Here is an 18,821-nt window from a genome sequence, read left to right as displayed (position 1 = left end):
GAGACCATTAAATGCAGAAACGCAGGGAAAAAGAAGGAAAAATCGAGAAGAGGCAAGAAAAACAAGGAAGAAACAACATGAAGGCAAATCAAATGCGTTGCTTTTCCACATATATATAAATATATATATATATATGTATATATTTCTATATATCACCCAGCAAGTGAGTATATGACAACGGTTCCTTTGGTGCCACGCCTCAACACCTGAGCCCCAGTGAATCGAGCGGAAATTCGGTTCAAAGGATCTCCGTCAGAGCAAAGAAAAAAAAAACCTGGAAAATACTTGGGGGCGATATGGAGTAAAAATAACTTGCATAAACTTTCCCTCAAAGGACACTCACTCACTCACACGCGCTCACGTACGCCGAGAAGTGTGCTACAAATATGCTCATTACGTGAGCGCCACACACAGGCACCACCCACCCACCCACTCACACCCCACTTTCTGCCTCTTGCCTCCCTTTCTCACCCCTTTGGTCCTTTCTCCCATTCAGCGACAATTGCTCAATTTATTATTGCATACTTTGCGGCCATAAAACTTGGCTGGCATCGCTCGCTGCCTCTCCCCCCCTACGGACTACGGCTTCTGTTGCATGTCCTTATGAAATATCTGTGCATACACACACACATATGTATGTATATATAGTATATAAAGTACATGGATTGCCCGGCTACAGGTATTACAAGCAGACTTTTGCATTTGAAAGGCATAAACCATCAATTTGCCTCTGCAAAAGAAGGTTAAAGAGGGAGGAGGAAAATAAAACGCTAAAAGGAAAATTTAGAGACATTTTCTTCGAGCGATTTAATGAGTTTAAATTGTGGGAATTGAAAATATAAGGGAATTTATATATAAATATTAATCTAAATAATAATATAATATATATGCATTACAAAGTTCCCTTGAATGGAAACTTATTCGCATCACTGTAGCTACAGTTTGGCATTGCCATTGTGTGGCACTTATTGTTATGGTTGTAACAATTGTTGAAACAGCTCTTTATGGGCAGTATCTGTACATTTGTAAGTTATTAAAATGGCTTTTGTTGCTAGTTTCTTTTTATTAAACATTTATCTTTTTTTTAGAATTAGTTTTTTGCCATAGAAATATGGGAATGGAAAGCAATTTTATATTTAAACAAGCTAAATTCGGCAAGCCGAAGTTAAGTTTGCAATTTAATCTTTAAGAATCTTTAAGAAATAATATAATAAGCCAAGTTTTCTAAACCCGATTGCTGTTTAGGCAGCTTTAGGTGTATAAAATAATGGTTTTTGGCTTGGACTTACCCGCTGTAGAGGACACCTCTGTTACCTTCCATCCTCACACAGCAGACGTGGTTGAGATTCATTCCTTCTATTCCAGAGGTTCTTGGTGTTTTTGTACGATTATGATAAGAACTAGCACTTTTCCAGCGAAGTGACACTTTATCGGGGGTCATTTAGAGGGGTTGACATGCACACGTGACAGGTGAACTCGAGGGAAGGCGCGCATTGACTGAGGCTGCGGTGGCAGAGGGGCCTCTATTTATAGGTAGCTAGGGAGAGCAAGGGGGAGAGCGAGAGGGAGAGAGATCAACCTCTCTTTCTATTACTAGCTTTAGCTGTAGGTGTAGCTCTAACTCTCGCTATGTTTGATCAACCTCTCTCTCTCTCTAACTCTCAATCAACCTCTCTCTCTCTAACGCTTGATCTACCTCTGTCTATCTCTAAGTCTCGATCAACCTCTCTCTCTCTCTCTCTCTCTCTAACTCTCGATCAACCGCTCTCTCTCTTTCTAACTCTCGATCAACCTCTCTCTCTTTCTTTCTAACTCTCAATCAACCTCTCTTTCTCTCTCTCTCACTTACTCTCGATCTACCTCTCTCCCTCTGGCTACCTATAAACAGAGGCCCCTCTACCGCCGCCGCCTCAGTCGTGCCGCCTCCTCTCGTGTTACCTTTGACGTGTACATCTCAACCCTTCTCGAAGGCCCCTGGAAAAGTCTTGCTTCGCTGGAAAAGTGCAAGTTCATATTATATTCATGCAAAAACACCAAAAATCCCTACAATCGAAGGAATGAATCATCGATGAATGTCAGCCAAGTCTGCGGAATCAAGATGAAGGGTAACAGAGTGTCCTTTACTGCGGGTAAGTCCAAGACAAAATCATTATTCTCTACACATACAGTTCTCCCTAAATAAGAAAGAAAGCTTCGGCTAGCCGAAGTGCTGACGAAAATTATAATACCCCGCAAGAGTATCAAAAGCGTTTACTACTTCTAGTTTTTAAGGGGAGTTTTGCCTTTTCTATTACCCCCTCTTGATACCCTTAAGTTTAATATTAATATTTAATAATTATTTATATACCAAGCACTCTTTAAGGTATAATTCCTATTGATAAAAGGTTTTATTAGCTTTATCTCGCCTTTGTTTTGTTTCCTGTTGACCACTCCCCCCCTCTGACACCCCTGACACCCCTGACACCACTGCCTCACCTCCTCCCTTGGCCATTACACTTACGAAATTGAATTTGCCGGCCATACAATATTTGTGAAATTGGCATTTAAATATTTGATGAGACAAGCAAAGGGAAATGCGCAGCGAATCGCAGGTAGTAAAATATTTGAGTGTCTTGTTTTCTTATGTTTTTTATTCTGCCCTTTCTCGGCTTTGGGTGCTAGCCAAAAAAAAAGGGGGTAAGGGGGGGGTGGCGATTCGAACAGTGAACACTGATTGCACAAATGAAATATTGAGGAATATGTGTGTGTGTGTGTGAGGGACGAAGGGTCAGGTCACACAACTTGACCTTGCTGGCGCCGGTCGGGCATCCATCAAAATTGATGGCAGCCGAGAATGATGCACACACTCGCCTCCTGCAGTCAGTCGTCAGTCAGTCGGTCGGTAGGTCAATCAATCAAGCGCCCCGCTCAATTACATCAATCAAGCGAGAAAGGTAATCCAAAACCGAAAACCAAATGGCCTTTTCCGGGGGGTGGGGGGTTGGGCATGCATGGAGTTTAGAGATGACTTTTTCAGGGCCAAAAGTAATTACGTCTCGATAAACACAAGTTCACTCGCTCTCTCTCTCCCAGGACTATTGTTCAAACACAGCGAACGGAAATGAATGAAAGGACGCATTAATTGGCATTCTGGCAGGGAAAATCAGAAGGTAAAGTACTGAAAACCAATATGATCTACCTTTTGTTGTTAATAAATAAAAAATATTAAATACAAGTTTAAAGAAAGGTTAATGTATTGAAAATATTCGAATTTAAACAAATCTTATATGCAAAATAAATCAAAATCTACAAAACATAAATATGTAAAATATTTCTGTAAAATATATTTTATGTTTTCATGTCAAATTTGAAACCCAAGAAAACTAAATGAATATTGCATTGAAAAGTCCTTACAATTTACAAACTGGAATGTTGGCTAACAAAAAGCTAGGGGGTTGAGTGGGGGGAAAAACACATTTTGCAATGGAAATGACAGGAAATATGCCAAATAACTTATCATATTTCCATATGAAAACTTGTTGTGTGTTCCTGGTAAGCTCCTCTGTCTCTCTTCTCTTCCTCTGTCGAGGAAATTGCTGGCTAAATGAAAGTTTTTCATTTAATTAAATCTAGAAAAAACACCACAGCCACACACGTACTTTATGCATTTATTTTAGTTTTATTTCATTAGAAATTCCCTTGAAATAAAAGCAAGAAAAAGCTGTTGGCATGAAATTAAGCCAACAAAAAAACGAATTTAGTTTTAGTTTTACTGATAATTTTAAATTATATATAAATATATACACGAAATTTCCGCTAAACTTTAAAGCTGTGCAGTTTGTTTATTTACCAATTTAATTTATTTATATTTGCTTTTTTTATTATTTAATTTATAAAATCAAATTACATTTCATTGTGCATAAAAAATACACCACTGCGTATGAGTGATATTTGCCTAGAACTTCATTTATTATATTTATTTTCAATAATAATCTAGTTGCTTTTATTGCACTTATTGAACATTTTTAATTGATTTGTTTGGAAAATGTATGTAAAATGTCATTTACACACGCGCACACACACACACAGCTGTATGTACAGGTGACCCCGGCGGCTACGTGATGCGTGGGAATATTAAAAAAAAAATCGCTTAGGCACGCACCATCCATCAAAAAAAAACCGAAGAAAATAAAGCAGAATAAATAAAAAAATAAAAGAATAACACAAGAAGGGTGGGGTGGTATGAGGGCCACAGTGGGCGTGGCTGTGGGGCAAATCAAAACCGAATGATGGGCGGAGCAACCGCACGGCCAGAACATCCTTCAAACAAACTGTCAGCAACTGTCAAAAGAAGTTAAACGAAACCAAAAAGAAAAAAATAATATACAAAAAAAAAAAAAATACAAAAATAAAATACAAAAAAAAATTAACAAAAAGACAAAAAAGAAGTATAAAAAACGTAACGAAATAAAACAAAGGAAAGCGCAGGAAAAGAGCCCAAGGAGCTAAGAAATAACAAAACAACATTGACAGCAGATCGTACGCCAAAACCAAAACAAAAAAAAAAAGATATATATATAAAAAATATAACCCAGACCAAGAGCAGCTTTTTTTCGGGCTCACAGCTGTTGGCAGTGGCAGGAGCAGGGTCAGGGTCCTTTTTGTGGTTTATTTTTAGCCCCACAGGCCGTGAAAAACTCGGAATTCCCCGAATCAAAACAATACATCATCATGGGGGGTGGGCGTGCATCGCATCGCATCGCTTCGCTGTAAACTCCAAGAACCGAATAACCGAATCCGCGACCCTATGCTCTTGTCCTTCGTCCTTGGTCCTGCTTTCTTCGGTGAAATTGTGCATATTAAATACAAAACAGTGAGGAAAATGAGGAAAACAAAACAAAAACCCAAATAACAGCAGCCCAGAATAAGAGGAAATCTTTGTAAAAGCAAAAAAAAAAAAAAAAAAAAAAAAAAAATACTAAATTCAAAAAAATTTCTTAAAGATTCTTTAAAATTAAATAAAATANAATTATAAAAATTATATAAATTTTCTTTGTATTCTCCTTAAACTGTTTAAATATTCTCAATAAGAAGAAATTTCTAAAAGATCCTTTAAGGATGTGTCGAATTTAATTTGAAATTGTTTTAAACATGTTTTAACTTGTTAAATTCTCTAAAAAAAAAACAATATACTTAAAAAAAAAATTAAACAAAAATATACGAATTTATTCAAAAGTGAGCAGTTTTTTTTTTTAAGTTGACCTAAAATGGTCTAAAAATTATTCATATATAATTTTTAAAAATATAAATAAATATATATAATTTTTTTTAAATATATAAATTTTTATATTATTTTTATTATATGTAAATATATATGTTTACGTATATATTGATTGTTAATTTATATTTTTAAATTTTTTTTTTTTAATTAAATAACCTTTGCCCTTTTTTTTGCAAGTGTATGGGAAAATATGCAAAAAAGGAGGACACAATTTGCGTGTTTTGATTTGACAAAGGTTTGCGGAGTCCTATGGCCTGAAAGCCAGCTTTGGGATGGAAATGGAAAAGGCGAAAGCGGAAAATGGAGAAGGCGAAGGGATACACCGAACCGAGTCCCAATCTGGAACCGAATCGGAGAGGCCCAAGACTCAGGAACCAAAACCAAACCAAAAACCGGAACTCGAACCGAATGGGATTCGTGCAGGTTCTTTGCAGGTTTTCCATTATTTTTTCTTTTTGTTTTGTCTTTTGTTTTTGAGGCTGAAACTCTTCTGGGATGGGAGTGGGTTTTTTTTTTTTTACGTTACCCGGGGGCTCTTGCGGTGGCTTGGGGGGGCCGACATTGAGGCATTTATACTAATTTGTCGATAATTTCGTTGAGCTCGTAAAATGTTCGCTTATGTTCATGGGACACAAAGTGGCCAGAAGGCAAGCAAGGAGTTTGGGAATTGAGGGATTCTAGGGCACTAATAGACATTTTATCGATTGCCAGGCAGCACAATTATATTTGATGAGCTTTTAATTGAATTGATTTACTTTCACTTTACCATATATAAATAGCAGCCAGGGCAAGGTCGCAGGAGCCGCAGGAGCCGCAGGACATGCAATGTGCCCTAGATAGGCTATCCAGATAGTCTAGGGTTAATACAACCCAAAACTCAAGCCTAAACAATAACAAAAACAAAGAAAAACAAACGCACAAGTACTGACATTAATAAGTAAATTTCAGTGTCACGCACTTAATTTCAATTGAAAAATTATTGAATCACCTAATAATGGTAAAATTTTGCAAAGTAAACTTAAGTATTTATAAAATATAATATTAAATAAACTCTTAAACATAAACTTAACCATCTACTTACTCAAGATTCATTTATTGAATCACTACTGAAATTCAGCCACAGAAAAAGATAAAAGCTCTCTTAACAATTTTAGTGGAAATAAAAATGATATCATAGGTCTATATATCGGATAGAACAAAGTGCTATCAAGTTACGAATTGGAGCAGAGAGCTCAGCCAATTGTCAGGGACAGAGGCCGAAAAAGAAAACTTTGCCAAGTTATATACTCAGAAATAAGAAATATATACAAATATATGTAAAATATATACTTGCATATCTGGCTTTAGCAGGACGAGTTCACCTCACCTCATCTCATCTCATTTCTCTCTCTCTCTCTCTCTCTCGGCGCTGCTGATGGAAATGCCAACAGCAGTCGGAGTTTTCCATCAGTAAAAGTTTTCATGAAAAAGTTGTAATTCCTTGCACGCCGCCGTCTTTGGTTTTTCCGAAAAAAAAAGAGGAGAAAACTTTTCTCTAGCTGCCAGTGACTGGTTGCATTCAAAAACCAAGTTTTCTTTTAGTTTTCCCATTTTCGCATTTTTGTATTTTTCTATTTACACTTTATAAATATTAAAAATAAAGGTATTTAAAAATAGTATTTTAATATTAATTAATTCCTTGGCATTTATCTAAATTATGTCTTTTATTTGTGGGTTGTTCATTCATTCATCCATTAATTTACATATTCACCTGTCCGTTCATTCGTTTACTTGTACGTTCATTTCTACGTTTATTATTACCGTTCATTGTCATTTCATTTCTCCTTTTATAGGTCTTTGATTTGCTTACTATTTATAGAAGATCTGTAGAATATTTCCAAATTATTTTATTTTGTATTTATACCTTTAATTTCATTGTAAAAATATTGAAAATATTTCCAGTTTATCTCTGATTTCGTTTAATTTTTTATGTTTTAATGTTTTTTTTGTTTTTGTTTGGTACACTCATAAAATTTTTGCCCTAAGTATAAGTATACTAAAATAAAAACTGCATTTTTCTTACATTTATAAAGATTATTTCCTAGTTTTAGGGCTATTTGACAATTTTTATGGAAAATGTATCAGCAAAGCAAGTGAAATTCACCTTTATATTAAGAAAGAAACTAAAGGAAACAAATAATTCAATTAAATATAGAAAAATATTTTCACAAGTGTACCCTTTCGCTTTTCTCTGTTTTTACTTTCTCCTTCCTGTCCTGCCATTCTCTTTCCCTTATTCGCCATCACTTTCGGCACCTTTTTTGTCCTGAAAATGCAGCTTTAGTTGTAAGCTGCGAGCATAATTTCATTTTAATACTTTTTAAGCGCATTAATTACAGACACACACACACACACAGGGAGAAAAAAAATACATATATATATACAAAATGTATAAGGGAATGGAGGAGCGAAACAATTGCATTGTCAAACCTTCCAACCTCTCGCTCAGTTTAAGTGGATAATATAGGAGGTAATAACATCAAATGAATTGTGAGAACGCTCTCGGGAATTCCCCTCCTTTTTTTAAATCTTTTTTTTTTTGTTTTGTGAGAATGAAAATAAAAAATAAATATATGCATATATATTTGCATATATATTTGTGTTTATTCAATTTGTAAGCTTTATTGTCAACGTCGTTAGTACTCGTTTCCCAGGGACTTGCATACATCTCGTATGTCTACATTACGTATACGCCCCATATAACCTGGCCATTGAGGTAGCGGAAAATCTCATGATGAAAAGGGAGAGTAACAAAACTGAAAAAGGGATTTCCTTCAAGAGCAAAGGCCTTGAGGCGAGTGAAAAAAATATATATAAATATATATAAATTGGCCATTGTTGCAAGTGCACCCATGTGAGTTTCTTGGAAAGTAAATACAAATGTATTATTAAGGGCTTTAAAAATATGAAAATTATTTATTTTGTAACGTTTAACTTCATTAATAAATAAATTAGTTAAACAATAAGCTCAATATATATTAAATAAATATATTATTAGGGCTTTAGAAATATGAAAATTAATATAAATGCTACCGTCTTTATTTGATATTTTACTTTTTTGTTACGTTTAATTTAATTTAATAAATAAATAAATTACTAAAACAAATAGGCATTAACAAAATATATAATTATATTTTTGTAGATTTCTATTTCTTAGAATTTCACGTAAATTCGATTTCAGGTTAAGGTTAATCAATTTCTTTTTCCAAGAACCAACTTGAAATATTGCCAAAATGGAAAGGTCACTTACTACAGATGATAAGGAATTTGTTTCTTTCTTTATTTCTTTTCAATAGAGAGACTATTCAGATGAAGACTGTAATGACTCTGAGTATGATGAAGAATATTGAATATTAAGGAAGAAGGAATATGAATAGAATTCCAGTTGAAGAAGCTTACACAAAAACATAACACATCTTTGAATTTAGAAGAACAAAAAAAAAATATATTTAGAAACCAGTCACACCTTCTATCCATCAAACTATCGGGCTTTTGTTCAGTTGAAAAGTCACTGGAAAATGGGAAACCGTAGCAGCTGCTGGCCGAAACGTGTCAATGCCATAAATTTGGGCCAATCCATGGAGTGCAGCAGGCAGCGTGTATTTACGACCAGCTCTCTCCTCCAATTGCACTAATTAACTGAGTGGAAATGAGACGGGGTGGCCTGGGTTCGATAGCTAGACGACAACATCATGCACATCCCATTCTCCTTGCAGGACATGGGTCAACCTTCACCTGAATGGACAAACAGTGACGCCATTGCGACATCCGACACCAGAAACATTTTGCAATCGAGAGGCAGCTAGGGGATAATGCACTAAAGCAAAAAACAAAAAACCCAAAAAAAAAAAAAAAAAAAAAAAAAAAAAAAAATTTAAGGAAAAAAAAAACGAATTTCCCACGAAAAACAAACAAGTATTTATTCAATTTTTTTTTTTTTTTTTTCCTTTTTAATTTCTGTACAACTTTCTCTCAGTGTGACCTCCCTGAGCACACCTCCTCTTTGATTAGCCATGTGTTTTTGAGTGCATCCGAGCTGTGGGTGGGGTGGGGAAAAGCAGCTGAGGAAAAGCAGAAAACAGGAACACGCAGGTGCTGGAGGTACTAGAGGTGCTGGCGGTGCTGGTGGTATTGCATTACGTATACGTAATCAGCTTAGTTGCTGTCGCTTAATCAAATAATCATTGCCTGCTCCTGGGTCAAAGGGGGGCGCTAGGAAATCGAGGCAACAAGAGGTGGTTACCTCCCAGCAATTACAGGCTGTCCAGGGATTGGTCCTTCGGTAAGTCAGTCAGTCAGTCATTCAAGTTAGTCAGTCCATTTGCCAGTGACAATTGAGCGATTAGTGGGTGGAGTGTTGGGACTTGGGGGGCTAGGAAACCAATATACAGGACATATATGTACATATGTATATAGGTGCCGAAATGGGTCACGGCCAAATTGGATTGTGTCATGTTGCATTAGCGTTAATGTGAATGAGCTTCAAGTGACCCGACCCTGATATAAGCAGGCTTTGCTTACAAATTCTAAAAAAAAAAATAGTATAACTAAACTAACCGAATCCAACGAAATTCCAAATTCTTTCAAACAGTTGTAGTAAAATTTTCCATAAAAATGTCTTTGGAACCAATTGAAAATTTGGAGAATACTTTCACCGACACCTCAGTCATGGTTCGTGATTTGGTGGAAGAGTCTCTCAAGGATATGAAGAACGAGAATATCAAGAATAGTACCGAAACTGAACTAAATCTCGAGTTACGCAGGAATATTGTCCAAGGTGTGCATCAGCGTCTGGAGGAGGAGAAGCAACATCTTTTGAGGTTGCTGAATGAGGTTCTCGAAATCAAAGATCAATTGAGTGCCTTTCAAATGCGCAAAGAGAAAATGTTTGAGGATCTCAAATTCATAAAAATGCTAATGCTGGAGGCTAACAATCGATTGAAGGATTTGAAGAAGAATGATTCCGATTTGAAGAAGAACGAGGCTTATTCTTTTCCATAAAAACCATGGTAAATTCTCCGTAAGAATCTCAGGGTTTACCCAAGTATGCACATATAATTCCCAACTGGTTCTAACATCCACAGAATGAAATGGCAGTGCCCGGCTTTATGTGGATTCTGTTTGTGCTACTTACAAACTAAACTGAATGCTGCTAAATCTAAAAAAAATATTCTTTAAAAACCGTAATCCTTAAAAAAGGATAAAAAATTGATAAACAACAACAAGAATCAATAAAACAACAAAATGTAGAAAAAACAGAAAGCAACTACTTGCAACTTGAACTTGTCTCCTATGACTCTTGATTCCTGGATTTTCTTTATTAATTTTTTCTGGGAATCTGTTTTAGCCAGCTCTGCTGCTCCTGGCTTTGTCAGACGCATTTTACTGGGAATTCGATTGCAGTCACTTTGGCCAACTTGTCTCTGTTTGAATGCCTATTTATAGCCTGTCATTTGAATGGCATTCCGGGCGGGCGTTGTGGGCCCACGCATTATTTACTACAGCGGTACAGTTAAAGACATACATATATGTATATACTATTGATGTGTGGCATCGTAAACACGTGCGGACATTTTGTTTAGTTAGTTCGAGTTTCTAGCTGCCTGTGTGTGCGTGTGTGTTTGTATCGTAATTACATAATGATTTATTTTCGCATTTCGATTCGTTCGGCCGTGTGCGTTTTTGATTTATTTACATTGAGTGCGAGGTCATCACAGCATCATCATTCGATTATTTAATAGCAAAAAGAAATGGAAGATAAAACCAAAAGGATATCTTACATCAATATCTCTACTAATTTATTCAATAGAAAAAAAAAAAGTGAAATAGTTAAAGATTTCATTCGATTTAATAGATTTTCGATCCAAGGCTCTTCCTTTAATCTGCCACATCTTTAGTGGTATTGAAATTAAATTGATTTATTTATTAGCTGCCTGTTATTTGTTTATAAACAATAAAAGCCAAAGAATGCGCATTTGAGGTTTATATGAACATTTCAAGCGCCCAAAAAAAAAAAAAAAAAAAAAAAAAAGAAGCGAAAGCAAAGCAGCGCCGCCAAAACAATAAAACAACAATTATTTTTATGGCAAATATTTATCTAACAGTGGATGGGTGGGGTGGCCTTTGGCTTTGGTTTTCGGTTTTTTTTTTTCGGCAAACAAAGCAATCGAAGGTTGCCTTAATGCTGAAATATTAATGTGCCTTAATTGCCCCACACAATAAAAGTAAAAGAAACGGATTAACCTTCAGTATTGAAATTTAATTTTATACCCTAACCCCCCTACTTTAATTATTTTCCACTTTATTATTATTAGTTGCTTAAATATAGAGCCCTGGGATTTGTGACATCTGGCTATAGGGAGGAAAGTGCTATAACACTTTCCTGGAACTCAAAAGCTGTAACTATCAAAGTGCCAATTAAAATCAGGGTTTGGTGTGGGATAGGCGACATCTGGAAATTCCAGAGCTGACTTTGAGTAACATACCTACCCAGCAGACAAAAACGTTCGTTTATGATATTGAAAACGATAGTTTTGCGGAGAAAATGTCAGATTCAGGCTCATAAATGATAATAAAGTTGGGTTTTGTGGCAGAAAATGTTATAATTTATGGAATTCCGGAAAAGATATCGATTGCGGAACTTTTACGATGTCATTATCGGGTTTAATAAGAGAAATCACGATATTCGTCCGCAATTTGTCAGTTTACCCCTCCGTTTTTGAGCATTTAGCGAAACTAATGCGGAAAATCCGAATCTTTGTTCGTCTTTAATATTTTTAGCAGACATTTTTGTCTACTGGGTTGCTGCAAGCCAATTTAGTGCCATTCACATGCATCAACTTTTGGCCAACTTCTCAGGGTCGTAGGTTAAGATACTTTTCAATAAAGTTTTAACCAAGGGAATGCTACTTAAGGCTAAAGGGTTTCTAAAAGGAATTATAAACCAAACTAGGACTTGGGAAAGTTAGCTTTTACCCTTTGTTATCCTTAGAAATCTATATATCAAAAGTCTGCTATTTATGTTTAATATTTTATTACTTTTTACAAGTTCCTGTGGCTCAAACTATATTTTTTCTTTCATCAAGCTCAAAGTTATGCTAGTTTCTTTTCTTTATAATTATTAACATTTTAAAGTACTTTTTTTTACTAGAAATTTTATAATGAAACCAATTAGTATTACCAAAAAAAATCAATTCCCTTAATTAAAGACTAAGAATCAAAAATCGTAATCACAAACAAAATCTCCGCCAATAGAAAATTCAATTGAATTGTTGCAGCTTAGATATATATATGTATGTATATCAAATTGATGGACAAATACTTGAATATTGTGTATATAGTACATATATATCTACGGGTACACAGAATCGCGTTTGAGTTCATTTGTTCTGGGCTCGTAGATTACGCATTTTGTTTATTATTTTGATGAAGTGATGTTGGTGGTGCTGGTGCTGCTATTGTTCTCGGTGCCCTATTATTGTTATTGTTAATTTATTTTTACCTATTCGGCCATTGAAAAATTAAGCAATTGCCAAGGCAACTGGCGTTGAAGTTAAAAGCATCGAATTACAATCATTTGATTTCAGAATCAACAATCATTGTGTAATTAGTATATAAATAAGAATTATTTACAATATAATCTTAGAAGAAAATTCTAAACCTTATATTTAATGATCATTAAATTTTAAAATAATTATATATATATTATTAAAGGTATTTTTACGAGAAATAATATAGAAAAAAAATTCTACACCTCAAATTTAATGAAAATTTAATTTTTGAATATTTATACAAACAAGAAATATATATTTTTTGCTCTCAGTTATTTCATTTTTCAACAAAATACCAAAAATGTTAAAGAGAAACCCTGAAAATAAGTAAATATAATCAAATTTGGAGTTAATGAGCGACCCGGAAATCATTTTCAGCACCATCAACAGGGATTCCTGCAGAATCCAATGGCCGGAGGGGGGCGGGTAAAAACCAAAACAGAACCATAACAGTAACATAAATTCAGCGGAGAATGGAGGAGAGTTTCAGGGCAGCTGCTTTCAGCCAACAGGACAACGAACTTTCCGGGAAGAGGATAAAAAAAACTGGTAGGGAGAAGACCAAACGGCAAACAGAGAAAGCATCAAAATATTTTGGCTTGGTCAATATTAAGTTGAAAATGAATGCCAAGCCTCCGTTTTGCCGGCCACCTCGCCCCTTAATAGCCAGCACAATGGTGTTAGCTTTGTTCAGCGCAAAAAAAAAAAGAAAGAGAAAAATATATAAAGAAAAACTAGAGAGAAGCGGAAAAGTTTCCACAAAGCATACAACAAAGCAATCATCAATTTGAAATGCTCAAGTGACGAAGAACTTACTCCTGCCAAAAATTATATATATGTATATATATGTAGGGAGATATGTATGTCTCAGTAGTTCGCATTCTAGTTCAATGAACCTTTTGAAATAATAAATTATTGAGTAGTGGTCGCAGCAGAGAAGCGCCTAAGATATAGTTTTTTATTGGCAAATGGAAATAATATGACCAAAAGGCATTAAGAAGGCATATAAAGAAATCAAGGGGTGTTGAAATGGTGAACTTAGGCGGAAATTAATTAATAAAATCAAAAATCAAGAAAAGAAATACGACGAATCTAGAGAAAAAATCGGAAAGAATTTTTTCAGAGAAAAGAATTCTGAGGGATGAGAAATTAAGAATGCAAATATGTATATATTTTATTATAAATACATTTATTAATCAATATATAAATAGTTTAAAAATAAATAAATAAATAAATAATTAAAAAAAATAATAATAATAAACAAATAATTTAAAATTTAAAATATTATCACTGACAAATTTAGCAAATAAATTCCCATCCAATATATTACAGTTAATGTATGCAAATATTGCAGATGAGCACACAAAATACACATAATTATTGCAGAAAATATTTCCATTAAATGTATAGAAGAGCAATTTAAATCACATATTACTACAAGGCTTCAGCATTCTAAAATAATTTTTATAAATATTTAAAATAATCCAAAAGGACAATGAGCCTAAGAGCAACGAAAACCAACTTTTAAAGCTCAATAAATAATTTGGCATTTCAATAATTAAATAATGTATTTAAAATTAATGCAAAGTCGAAAGCCTGCGAAAACTATTTAAAACGATACAATAATTTGCCGCTCAAGACGAAGGCAAGTCAGAGGGGCATGTATTTGTCGGGGAATCCTGGTGAGAATCCAGGGGAAACCAATGACAAATAATTAATTGCGCACACAGCAGCTCCCTCCGTCTGTCAGTCTGATTATAGACGTGTGTGTGTGTGTGCACTGAAATATGTCTGATGTGCGACGGGCGCATTGGCAAGGTTGTGTGATGGCTCCAATGGCCTGGGTGTTATCGAAGCTCCTCTGCCTGGCACCAATTAACTTGGGCGTATTGTGTAAATAATGTGTTAGACATGGTTACACATTCATGCCGGCCATAGACACGTCGTTCGCATCGTCATCTTAGGGACACCGAGATGCCGCCCTCGGATACTGGATACTGCCTCCTAGCTCCTTGCTCACTGGTTACTGAATCCTCATTCTCTATCCCGGATCTCCGCGAGCCCCGGCAATAGGATTTTGATTGCACTTGGAGCTGCTTTAATTGAAGACCGAGACGGGAGACGGGAGACAGGACGCAGGCAAAGACCTGCGACACCAAGTGGCCGCCCCGTGATGGGACTGTTGACATTGATCCCATCCATAGCACTCTCCCCTTACCCATTTCCATTTCCAATCCCTTTCTGCGATGCTCAACTGAACTGAACCGATGCCGATGGCATTGCTGTAGCCGCCGCCTGAGCTGCTTGTTGGTAATTGCCATCAAATCGAGGGATAAAAAGCCGAAAAAAAATAAAGAAACAAGTAAGAAAAGGCTACAATGGGCTACACTGTTCAAAAAGCAAAAGGTTTAGCTTGGTCCAGCAATTAGTATTAAAAATAACACTAATTTTTAAAGCTTAAAATCACAAAATATATAAACAAAAAAAGATTTTTAAAACATAAAAAGGCATTAAATTCAAAAGGAAATGTCACTTAGAAAAAGTATGACCAATTTTATTTATTTATTTTAATGATTTTTTTATTATTTTTTAAATTTGATTTATTATTTAATATTAATTTACTAGTAAATATTTTTATTAATGTGTAATATTGTATTTTGTTACTTAAACTTAAAAACTTTTACAATATTGTAAAAGTGTGCCCAAATAAGAAGATAAAAACTAAACAAAGCATTTAAATATTGCATTATTTATAGGAAAAATTTGTATATATACTAAAAACCATTGAAAAAAAAACCACAAACAAAATTGTAAATAAATTTTGTAGTTTTCCTAAACTTCCCCTTTAAAATGTAAATAAAATCCATAAAAAACCATTGTGTGGCTTTGTAAAAATGTTAATTACAACACATAAATCAATTGGTCTTTTTTTAAACAATTGATCTCAATTTATACAAGCTTTATGGAAAGTTTTCTTTAATCCCAAAGCATAAAACTATACAAATTTCCACATAGAATGGAATGGCATAGAATTGTTTTTCGCCAAGTGTATAGGAGAAGCCAAGTGGTGTCCTTCTCGTCATGGACTGACTTGTGCGCCATGCATGTGACGGCAGCTCAGCAGGATATTTTGTAAATCATTAGTCAACAAAATGGTGTGTCTGTGTGTGCTTGTGTGTGTGTGTCTGGGTGTGTGACGCCATTATTCTCTTCTTGCCCTCATTTTCCCCGTGCACCCATTGTGAAGAAAAGCAAAGAAGGAGGAGGAGGATGAGATGGTGGTGGGGGGATCCTTTCATGGATGCCACACATTCCTGGCCTGATGAGATGCGCCGCCTGCGCAAGATTGCCCCGAGTTCGCAGTCGAGTGCAGTCTGTCCACCGATGTCATCAGCATTACGTGGAGGTGGCATCTGGCTTGGATGGATAGATGGAGGCACTTGTTACCACCACTCCAGCGAGAACCATTAGGCCCATCAAAGTTGATCTAGGCTGATCGATATGAATTTTATGGGAAAACCATCTGTTTACCAAGGCCTTAACATGGAATTTTAAAGATATTTTCAAAAGATAAACCTGAAATAGGGCTACCAGAACCTGTTTAAGCCCTTTTGCCTGCCTTAATATCAGCTTAATTTAAGCCAAGTGTTGCTGGCAAAAGAAAAACTTGAATTGTTAAGTGAAAAAAAAATTAAATCAAAGAAATATTTTCCCTACAAGATGTAAGAATTTATATTATGACTTTAAATATATTTTATTTTTCTCTACAATTAAGCTCCTTTAATTGTAGAATAATATCATTCTTAACAAGCCCCAGTCCTATATAAAAAATGGTATAAAAAGTTTATTTAAAAAGGCTTTTACAAGGCAATTATGTGCGGTAAATATCAAAAAGGTTTTAAACCAAAGCGATCCAGGCATAAACCGTAATTTGTGAACCGCAAATAAAAGGACGATTGTTTAAAGGATTATAAAAACCGAATATATAAGAAAAGTGGATTGTAAAAATTAAAGTTTTTCAGTGCACAAAACTGCGCTTGCTGGGAATATTCAGTCACGGGGAAAGTTGGCTCAAGAGGAATGGTATATGTATGGGGATGGGGATGGGGAGGTGGGGTAAATGGGAAGGTCAAGGGGCAGGGGCTGGGGGCTAGGGGTTTGTGGAACTTTTTGGAACTGGCCAAGTGTGAGTGTTGCTTGGTTTGGTGGCGCGGCTAATGACGCCAACATTAGGCGAACGTTTAATGTATGTGCACGTAGCCAGGTCCATTCCACACACACATACACACACACACACACTCTCTCTATAGTCCTGTCTTCTCTCTCTAGTCACACACATGCACAGCAGCGGTCAATACAATAAGAAGCAAGAAAGTTTAAAAAAATATATATTAAAAATACAAAAAAATATATATTAAAACTAGGCTTCAGTTGCTTTAACTTTTTGATCATATACTTAAGAAATTATTAATAATATTTGTATAAAATAAATATTTAAAAAATTTAACTTGTATAATTATTTATTATGTTATTTTTAATATTATTATTTATGATATTATATTATAAAGTGCTATAATTTGTTTGTATATTTATAAAATAAATAAATTCAAGAGATAATTTCACACAAGAATATATTTTTAAGTTGAACAATTATTTGATATTTAATTTATTTAATATTTAATTTATTTAATATTTAATTTATTTAATATTTAATTTATTTAATATTTAATTTATTTAATATGTAATTTATTTATTATTTAATTTATTTAATATTTAATTTATTAAATATATTATAAAAAACTATTTAAAACTATAGCTATTTTTGTGATTGCAACTGTAAATACGCACGAAAGTCAAGGCAGACAACGTCAGATGCTCGAGAGCATTACATAAGCGACGCAAAACTGTATGCTACACTTTTTGATGGCCACCCATCCATCTGTGTGTGTGTGTGTGTGCGTTATTTCTGGCCATGGAAAGCGTCGAGGAGACGAACATGGAGGAACGGAAAAGGGAAAAGGACAGCAGTGGTTGAGGGTCGACAAGGATACGCACGGCACGCCACTCAAAAGCCATAAGCCCGGCAAATTAACATGCCCAAATTATGACAAAAGGAAAACGAGGCTAAAACAAAGGCCCCAGCCAAAAGCAAAAACTAAGGGTGTGCAGGCGCAGAGGGAGGGTTTGCCTGGCTTGGGTTTTTTTGTTTCCGCTGTGGACCGGAAAAGGCCAAAGCGAGATTACCCACAAAAAAAAAAAAAAAAAAAAAAGCCAAACTTTGGCGTTAACAGCATTTTCGATTCAAGTTCAATTTAAATGCCCAATAAATAAAAATAACCCTTTTTTTTATTTAAGTTTCGCAACAGAAACACAAACAAAATTGGTTGGTTTTGGTTTTTTTTTTTTATATTTAAAATTTAAAAAACAATAAAGAAAATTTCATAAATAAAAAAAAGGCCAAGAAAAGGTATATAAGGCAAACAAAATCAATTTAAGCCAGGTTTTTATTTAAAAAAAAATATCTAAAATACAAAACAAAAAAAATAAAGAAAATTCCTTAAATAAAGAAATAAGATCAAGAAAAAGAAGATAAAGCAAACAAAATAAATCTAAAGGTTTTGACTTTTTAAAAAATATCTACAAAAAAATAAAGAAAATTCCATAAACAAGAACAACAACAAACTATACTAGATTACTTTAAAAAGAGTTTTGGAACTATAGCAACAATTCCTTGACTTGTACCCTCACTAAAATCAGTTTAGCCCCTAAAAGCATCATCTACTACTGCTTCTACGGCTTCTTCTTCTGCTGATTTGTTGAACTTTTGAGTTTTGTGCCACAAGTGCAGATTACTCATACGCCCCGTTAAGCGTAACCAAAAACTAAAGCTGACTCAACCCACAGACACAACAGACACAAACAGTGCTCCGCGCCACACAACACATACTGTAAACTGTCATAATCAGGGATGC

The 18,821-nt window shown here is 34.8% G+C and overlaps 2 protein-coding genes across 7 annotated transcripts in view; one reads left to right on the top strand and one right to left on the bottom strand.

Moving 5' to 3' along the window:
* norpA (no receptor potential A) overlaps positions 1-18,821 on the bottom strand; it is a 56,047-nt gene that overhangs the window by 26,792 nt on the left and 10,434 nt on the right. The window contains exon 1 of one of the 5 annotated variants that reach the window (XM_070287759.1): positions 1,290-1,304. The exons of the other annotated variants lie outside the window; for them this stretch is intronic. The gene's annotated coding sequence lies outside the window, so the exon portion shown is untranslated. Of the gene's footprint in view, positions 1-1,289; positions 1,305-18,821 lie in introns of those variants that run through there. 5 annotated transcript variants of the gene reach the window in all.
* On the top strand, positions 9,830-10,545 carry LOC108080356 (uncharacterized). Of its 2 annotated transcripts, none has more exons than XM_017175067.3 (2): positions 9,830-10,308; positions 10,384-10,545. In XM_017175067.3, the coding sequence occupies exon 1, from the start codon at positions 9,914-9,916 to the stop codon at positions 10,298-10,300; it is 387 nt and encodes a 128-aa protein (XP_017030556.1). In that variant the 5' UTR covers positions 9,830-9,913; the 3' UTR covers positions 10,301-10,308; positions 10,384-10,545. The 2 variants fall into 2 exon arrangements, with proteins under 2 accessions (XP_017030556.1, XP_017030555.1); XM_017175066.3 differs by having other exon boundaries at positions 9,831-10,319; positions 10,384-10,544.

This window comes from Drosophila kikkawai, chromosome X, assembly GCF_030179895.1.
Source record: "Drosophila kikkawai strain 14028-0561.14 chromosome X, DkikHiC1v2, whole genome shotgun sequence".
NCBI classification, from domain to species: Eukaryota; Metazoa; Arthropoda; class Insecta; order Diptera; family Drosophilidae; genus Drosophila; species Drosophila kikkawai.
The sequence above is the reverse complement of the archived record's forward strand: the minus strand, read 5'-3'. Positions and strand labels throughout refer to the sequence as shown.

Excerpts from the sequence above, each read along its gene's own strand:
- LOC108080356 (XM_017175067.3), top strand. The coding sequence starts at position 9,914 with ATGTCTTTGGAACCAATTGAAAATTTGGAGAATACTTTCACCGACACC.